General features: G+C 39.2%; 1 protein-coding gene across 2 annotated transcripts; it reads right to left on the bottom strand.

Moving 5' to 3' along the window:
• Window positions 1-859: 859 nt before the first annotated feature.
• LOC117837079 (protein IRON-RELATED TRANSCRIPTION FACTOR 2) lies at window positions 860-8,634 on the bottom strand. Of its 2 annotated transcripts, none has more exons than XM_034716648.2 (3): window positions 8,300-8,634; window positions 7,838-8,179; window positions 860-1,228 (listed from the first exon to the last, which is right to left on the bottom strand). In XM_034716648.2, the coding sequence occupies exons 1-3, from the start codon at window positions 8,567-8,569 to the stop codon at window positions 1,097-1,099; spliced, it is 744 nt and encodes a 247-aa protein (XP_034572539.1). In that variant the 5' UTR covers window positions 8,570-8,634; the 3' UTR covers window positions 860-1,096. The 2 variants fall into 2 exon arrangements, with proteins under 2 accessions (XP_034572539.1, XP_034572540.1); XM_034716649.2 differs by having other exon boundaries at window positions 1,124-1,261.
• Between the last annotated feature and the right edge of the window lie 375 nt (window positions 8,635-9,009).

The raw sequence follows: 9,009 nt of genomic DNA, 5'->3' as shown, positions 1-9,009 counted from the left end.
TTCCTTCCGTTTATCCGCGGGTTTCGTTCGTGTTGCGTTAATCGCCAAGAAATCGGGAATCGCAATGGCTTGCGCAACGGGCCCCGCCGGATTATTAGTTTATTTCTTCACTGTTAACGAAATGTTAATCACTGTCCTTTGCGGCCACAGGGCGTTTATCTTGTTTTAGAAAGAGAAGCTGCGAGGAGGAGGTACGGATTGCACGTCAACACCTCGCGAGAAAAAAGAATGGTACACGTCAACGTTCACCTTTTTTTACGAAAGAGATTTGATGGACAGCGTGTGGTCGTGCAACAGGTGAACAGGCTAACGATGCGTCGACGGTTTTGTAATTCCAAGTAGCGTGGTGGGTTAACACACACTCCTACTCATATTGCGAATATTAACCGAGTACGAGCTACCATACGGCATGGTGAGTTAGCTGGTTAATTACTGTGTTATAATACGCGTGCGCGCGTGCCTGCCAATACGGCTAGACGTGTCCTTGCGCGCTGCTTCCGGGCCAGCCACGCATCCACTCCACCCCCGAAAAGGCCAAACGCATGCACCTGTCTGCTCGTGTCGCCGCCAGCGGGTGGCAGGAACCGCTTCCTCCGCCGCCCTCGCCCCCTTGCCCACCACCACCAGAGAGAGAGGCCCAGCCAGAGGGAGCGGATCGAGAAGCACAGAGCAGTGAGTGAGTTGCTGGGCTCTAGAGCCCAACTAATGCAGCACTCCTATGGGCCGATTTATTGGGGCCGTCTGAAACGAAACATATCGGCCTGTTTACGCCTCAAACAAATATGTCTGAATGCATCTTGCATCAAGCACAGTGCCGTCTCATCATCACACGGATCACACTCTTCTTTAAAAAAAGAAAGAAAAGGAAAAACTGCCAGCTTATATGTTTTTCGGTTTGAGCAAGAAGCCCTAGCCACAGGGCGGCAGACTCGAGAACATGTACAACAACAGTTATATGCTGGTTCCGTCCGTGTCAGTAAGAGACGCCACGGAACGTCGCCACTGAATGAATCGCTGATGGATAGCAATTGGTCCATCTCATTATTAAGCACACAGCACACACCACAGTCCAATGTTTGCGAATCAACAGCACGCCTCAGCTAAGCGTGCGTTCAGGATCGGAGTACTCGTCGTACTGCTGCTGCAACGGCGCCGCTTTGCTCCTGACGGCTTTCTTCAGTTCGTCACAGAACGCGGGGCACTCCTTGCTGATTGCTGCCTCACTTCTCTGTCAAAGCAGTACATATAACAGGACGTTACCCTGGAGTGAAAAATGGTTAATTTAAATGGAGCATGAAGGAAGAACAAAACGGGTCAATTTGTCGAGGAGAGTATACGGTGAAAACCGCTTAATAGCAGGTCGAAATATGACAACCTCAACATTTGTACAGGCTCTGCCGAAATCTTAACGAAAAGACATACTATATATAACAAGATTTCTTGTTGAGATATAAAATTCACAGAAAAAGGAGAGAGAAAAAAGAGAAAATTGTCAAATATTGTATGATTATGTATCTCACAAGCAAACTCGTATAATGTAATCTCTCCTACATGTGAGAATTTTGTGGGAATAGTTTTGTGTTTTCATTTGGTAGGTATTTTCCACTACATATTTTTGCGGTTTGTTTCTGTTCTAGCATTATGCAAGTTCTAAGTTAATGAAGGGCCGACTGTATGATTTATAGAAAAAATACGTGCAGTTTGATCTGTTAGAACAAAAAAGAAATACCAGAGAAATTGCTACCTTTTAAGGGCAATTGCTACCAACGGTATGCTTGTAAAAGAACATATACAAATGGGTTAATGAATCATGGAGATTGAACGCCTGCCCCTCTTCAAGTTTGTCTTCTATGTATATCAATACGTTATCGTCGTTATTAATAACTTATCTTCCCATTTGTTGCATATATAGACATGTAAACTCATATGGCTTCTTATTCATATATCACTACAAGATCCTCGATTTTTCCCTACAGTTTTTTACAAGTAGACTATAGTTTGTGTGCTGTTTAGTATTTTAACTTAGGGTCGCCTACAGCTTTTTTAATACAAAGTAGCATATTTCCCAATAATTTTATTAAACTGCCAACAAAATAATTCCGTGCCAACTCACTATCACAATTATAGTAGTTAGTTAACCAAATATCTTACAAATCGTTTCCCACTTGAAAGGAAACTGTTGGGAAATGTTGTTATTCTTGCAGTGCGTTGGCAACTTCGGAAATGTGACACATGCCTCTTTTGACCTTAATGACACTCCGCCTCTAGTCTTAGAGCACCTCTAGCAAATACTCTAAATTTCACTCTCCATATCTTCATTTGGCCATTCACTCCAAAAGATTCATCCTCCATATTTAGCACTCCAACAGAGACTAGCTAAATATCACTCTCCAAATCCTATTAATCTATATTTTATTTGATGGGAACCGCATGTTAGCCTCTCACCTCCCTTCCTATATCTGTCATCAACCCGCAAGCTAATGGATGGCGATGGCCAAAGGACTGGCCAGAATGATAGCCATCCGGATGGCCAAGCTGCTGGAGCCTCATTTTTGTGCAAAATGGTCAAATTTGGTGATGGCCATCCGGATGGTCTTATCTATGTGACCTTACTAGACAATGCTTCAATGGATGCATATGGCAGGCCCACGAAAACTGATAGTAGTATACTACATCTTAGTTTCACCATTGCGTAGCCTAAAAAGGAAATGGAGATTGGGTGCAACTTTAATCACATGTAAGGCCGCATCCCACACCAGCAAAATCTTAGGTTGAGGAGAGAGGAAAACGAGGCTTTCATCGTGGTGGGGCATAGGGATGTTTAATTTCTTCAGTAAGTGATCATGTGGAGATGACTAGAGAGACCACTTTGGCTGTATTGAGAAAACTTAAGAGATAACCTTTTTTTATCAGGTTTACCATCACATAGTACAGACATGTGCAATTGAATGCATCCACATGTTACAGTAAATTCTCAAGTCAATTGTATTGTGAGAGTAAATTTCACAAAGTTACACCACATTATTCAAATATCACAAATCCATTTTTAAGAAATAATTTCACACAAAGTTTCCATCTTTCATTATATTTTATAAATATAGATAGTTAAGCACTATTGTCATTTCGAAGTGCCTAACAAGATACGCCTACATGACGAGCTCACAAGCATATCATGTTTCTATTTCTTCTCTGGATGTAAGAGTAGGAAGTCAATGTGATTACATGGTGAAATCATGCTTACATGTTATTAGCTCTTATAAAATGTGGGAGCTACCTCCTGTGTTAGCAAATGAAAATGGTCTGATATATGCTTGTGTTCGATTAATAAGGTGAGCCATCTAATGTGGTGGGAATGCTTAAACATATCTATGCGTTGTGAAGTTTTATAGAACGAGGAGTTTAATTTGTTTCTCTAAAATTTTTATTTAAAGGTGTAGTTTTGTTATATCACTCATGTAGTCATATCAAACTCCATGCCAGATAAGGAAAATTTTCTAAGCAGGTCCTAGATTGTGGTTGACTTGAGAATTATTGTAGCAATATATGAACTACATTATTATCTAGTCACAAGGTTAGGCTTGATACCGATTTAAATCAAAACAAACATGATTTATGGAAATTAAATTTGCCTTTAAATATTAAAGTCTCCCTCTAGTACATTTGTAGGGGTTTCGTTCTCACTAAAGTTAACTTGGTTAAACTAAGGTAAGAGGTAGTAAGACATTTTGTTTTTAATGCTGATGGCACAGTTCAGCATCTTTTGTTTTACCATCACCATGCTAAGTTTCTCTGGAGAATTGTTTATATATTGTTTGGTTGATGTGCTTCAAATAATGTTAAGCATGTTAGGTGCTCGAGCAATATGGCTTACACATAATGATATTATGTTTAATAGATAAAGGTACATTCATATATGCATTCATATATGCAGTTACGGTTTAGGGCTACACAAATTGACAAAGTTTTGGGATATTTCAAAAATGGAGGATCGAGACCATGTTCATTTTGTATGCTGCACATTAGACCATACAACTATGGACATTCTCCACAATCATGGATGGAGGTCTACCGATAGATTATGCTACAAATGTATTTCAAGATTTTGTTCCTTATGACCTATTTTACGCTATTCTCTGCTATTTGTGCATCTATTGTAGAGGCTAAGGCACGTTAATGCAATTAAAGAAATGATCAAAAAACCTAGGATTAGTATTGGGCATCATAATATATGTTCTTCTTTGAAGTTATGCATAATACATAGTTATCTCAATCATTGTACAAGTGACTTGGAAGTTATTAACCATATTAGCTACTACATGATCCCAAATATAAGTCCATATGGGATTTTGTCAAACATTGTAAATTTTGCCTATCACTTTATTAAAAAATATAAATTGACAATCTAAGATTGATGTTTATAAAATAATTTTAATATAAAATACTTTCATAACATATAATTATTTTAATTTATAATGATACTGAAAGTGCATCTAGGTCCCTATTGGGTTTTAGTGAGTTAAATGACACCACGATTGAACTTGATAAGCTCATGAACAGGTATATATATGTTCGACAGATATCAATTCAAGCAACTTCATTTCAAGTATCAGTAAATAGGCTCATGTGATAAGAAAACAAGCACGGTCAATGACAATGTATATTTGGCAAAGAAAAACAAGCAATATTGGATAAATTAAAATGAGACTTGGGAATATGTCTATCTAGTGGCCTCATGTTAAAAGATTGCTTGAAAAGGAAAAAATAACAAAAGGATTGATCATTGTGAAAATAACAAAAGGATTGATCATTGTGAGTAGATAGCAAAATGTTGATCAATTGAAATAGAAGAATTTGAGAATGCAAGTGTTATTGGAAGAAATTATTTGAGGAATGCCACATTGGCTATGAAGACCTCAAATTATATGAATGCTTGGAGAAGGTGTTAAATATAACGGAATGACTTTCAAAAGTGGAGAATTACGATGCAAGTTAGTATGAGACTCAATGTGGCTTTTGGTTGAGAGGTGTTGATTAAAGATTTTGTTTCGAGGAACTAAGCAAGATGAAGGGAAAGCGAGGCTTGACACCAAAGAATCTAGCTAGGGTGAAGCAACAAAAAAGGAGGTCAACAACAAAGGGTCAAAAGTCATGGGGAATCTCATATTAGAAGCATCAAATCATTGATGTATTTAAAAGGAAGAGGGTGACTTGTCATCTAGAAATGGATTTCACTTATGTAAGTTGAATGTTGGTCCAAGTCACTTGCTCAAGGTTAAAGTGTTCGAAACAAGATACAAAGTTGGATGCAGTTCTCATAATGATATATGATCAAGTATGGCATGAATCAAAGTGATGAAACTCAAGTGGATGAAATTGTATTTATTTTTTATCTTGAGTGTAGCTATGCCATACTATCAAGAGGGATGCATCACATGGTCATTTGACAAAGCCTCAATGCTCAAGTATGCTATACGAGTTGATGAGAGAAACACTAGGCTTCAGGAACACTTAGAATTGTTTTAGGTCGGGCAAAATCTAAGGTCCCATTTTGGGTGCCACGTGCCTCTAACAGCTAACTAGTTTGAAAAACCAGCGATTTCGGTCTTGGGAAATTGGAGGTTTTGGTTTCTAATGGCTAGTTTTGTGTGGGGTACGGTTGAGTATTTATGCTCCACCTCAACTCCTATAGTTGGTTGCTGTTACTGAGGTTGCTGGTGTGCTTCCTTCCTCTTCTAAGCTAAGCTAAAGCCAAGATATAGCTCTCCACAACCCATTTTTGTGAGGTTGTCTGATCACAGTAAGATCTAGTGAGTTTTTTTTTAAGTGTGAGATCTAGTGAGTTGGGTAGTAGAGAGGATCCAATTTTTTAGCATTAGAGAGCTCTCAAACCTTTGAGCACTGTTTTGCCTTGTCAAGTCCCAAGTGAAGCATTTGTTACTCTTGGAGGTTTTGCCTCCTAGGTAGCTAGCGGTGTCGCCCGAGGCCTCTCATGGTTGTGGCGAGCCCCGGGAAAGTTTGTGCATGCTTTGTTTCACCTCCGCAAGGGAAGAAACTAGTGGAGTGGGGAAGCGGTTGAAAAAGACTCGATTCATTGGAAAGGAGTTGAAAAAGACTCGTATCCTAAAGAGTTTCTTAGCGGAGATGTAGGATTCGCCTTGGTGAATCTGAACTTCGATGAAACAAATCCTTATGTCTCCTCGTTGGTTTCCTTGCACTAACACATTCATTATTGTATTTGTGAACTTGGTTGATCTACTTAGTTATTGGTGTTTGTGAGTGCAGAGACTTCATTAACTTGTTGATCAATACCTCCAAGCTCACTCTTTAAGTTTGGTTTGATCTTGAGCTCATTTGTGCTATATTGATCTGGGGGGTCACTGGCAGAGGTTCTTTTAATGGGCTTATATACGGATCAATGGATGTAAGTTATTTTCAAACCGTAGGATTATAAAGTTATATCAGGTTATTTAATATGTGTCATTAAATTTGAAATTTAGTCTTCCAACTCATGAAAAGTGAAAATGTTGAGATCCTAAATCTATGACCATTTTAGAATTTGGAGTAAATGATATATTTATTGAGAAATAATATATTTTTTTGTGACTTGTATTTGGAAAAACTAATTTATTGATGCATAACCATGAATATGTACCACAAGTTCAACCGCCAGTACATCTTGCTTATATGTACCCAGCAGTTTTACCACTATGCTATTCTATGATTTGATTTCTAACTAATACATGTATATATACATAAAGTTGTGGGGGTTGAGGTGTGTGTGTTCATACGAGAGAGAGGCTGGAACACTATTTCATGAAATTGTATTAGGCTCAATTCATCTAAATCTATGTTTGGAACTCTCCTCAAACATCATAGTGGAATGTGCTTCATGCATATATTTTTTTGGCTTAATTTGAGTTTTTTTTCATGCTTGCAATGTTTTTCCTATGTGCCCGATGATTCTTTCATCATGTTAATATGGATACCATAACATTATCCAAAGATCTTCGTGTGACTGGTTTGGAGCATGTCTTATAGAAGGCCAGAATGTAGCTATGTAGTTATTTCGGGCTAATTAACATCACCATGAGTTGATTGTGTAACTCTAGTAATGTGAGAATACACAACACACCATTAAACAAACAGCACATTTCACAACCTGCCACGGAATATGTAAGGCGGCTACATGGAGCCTGAAACCAAAAAGCGGCAGAAAGACGATTAGTGTTATATTATGAACATCTGTAGCTATTGGACCATATTATGAATTGTTTCTTTGGTAAATAGTGTTACTGTTGCACTCCGGCAGAAATAAACGCTCTCCCAACTAATTATGCTCGTATTTTAAGCTGTACAATTGAGTAAAGGGATAATTAATTAATAATAAGAATGTGAATGCGTATTTACATATTTGAATCATGCAAATGTTTTTCTTTGGTTTTCTTACCTTTTAAAGATAAAATAATTGATTTTTTCTTAGTTGTATGGCATGATCTTAATTTAATTAATTGTATGGCATGGACAAATGTTGTGTTGACTATAAGATTACAATCTTTCCTCAAAAGAATATTTTGGCCAATAGTTTCTAGTCTTATATTAATTATATACCATAATCGTCGGTAACATGTTTCTTAGAAATGGTGTTGTTGGTAAATTATCGAAACTCTTGGAAATACAAAAAAAAAGATTAAAATAACTTTTGCAATGGTTGTTTTATACTCTTCCGTGCATTCCATCTTTAGTACTGAACTTAAAATATGACTGCTTTAAAATTATACATGATCGAATAAACATCAATCTAGCTAGGACGGTACCATCTGGGGAAGTAGTCATGTACCTGAAGATGGAGGCTATAAAATGTTCTGTTCTCAGTGGGGGAGAAAGTGGATGAACTGATCAGGCGAAGGCCCTCGTTTTCCAGTACTTCTATAAACACGGAGAAAGGAAGAGTTGCTTCTGCCGAGTTACTCAAAAAGCTGATCTGAACCATGATTTCCATCTCGTTGAGGCAATTAACAGAAACAATGGGAGCTATGCTCCCGCTCGGGTTCAGCGCTCCTTGTTTGCAGTTGGCATTCATCAGCTTCTTCTTCCTCACCTCTAGATTCTCAACCTGCTTCTGCAGCTCGGGAATGTACTTGAGGACTCGAGCCACCGTGATGGCAATGCTGGGCTTCTTCTGCATGACGATCGAGAAGCAAAATACACTTGTCAGAATGATTCCACAGAAGCTTCTTGTGAATCTGTGACTGCCCTTGCGTGTGTGCACATATGTATATGAAGACGTGTGTTGGTTTACTGCGTGATCGGCGTCAGGGAGGAGGGAGTGGAGCGAGGAGTAGAGCTCGTTGAGATGCTTCCGGCGGTCGCGCTCGTACGCGTTGTGGTTGCGCTTCCTCTGGGAGCTGGAGCCGCCCGAGGAGGTCTCGTTCGCGGCCGGCTTGGAGAGCTCGTAAAGGACGTCGTCGAAGTCAAAGTCCGGCCATGGCAGCTGGCCGGAGAAGGTGTCCTCTTCCGGCGGCGAGATGCTGCGCACGAACGGGTCGCCATCAAACACCTGCTGGTCCATGGTGTGTGTTGCTTTGCTACCTGCTACCGCTGCCTATGGCTAGCTGTTTGTGGACATCCATCCGTTGGGTTGGTCTATGGATGGCATCATTATTCTTTATTCTGAAACCGGAGAAGGTAAAAGAGGTGACGCCATTCCCATTTTTTTAGAGATGACTACTAGCACTAAATTAACGAACAATTCCTGATGCTGATGGAGAGTTTGATATGATCGTGTTGGCTTATATTATTGGCTCCAAAGAGATAACTTCCCAATCTGTCAGTCTATGGCATAGTACACAGGTGTCGCCGGCGAGATGGTGAATGTCATTAGTATCGCATAAGTTATGAACTAATCTTTTAACTAACCAACACCAACTCTAATGAATGCATAAAAAAATCGACATATAAGCTAAGAGTAGTGAAGGTGTTACAAGGAAATTAAAGAGTTCCTGAGGCGCG

The sequence above is a fragment of the Setaria viridis genome, chromosome 9 (genome assembly GCF_005286985.2).
Source record: "Setaria viridis chromosome 9, Setaria_viridis_v4.0, whole genome shotgun sequence".
NCBI classification, from domain to species: Eukaryota; Viridiplantae; Streptophyta; class Magnoliopsida; order Poales; family Poaceae; genus Setaria; species Setaria viridis.
Note: the sequence above shows the minus strand (reverse complement) of the source record. Positions and strands in the feature narration are given on the sequence as shown.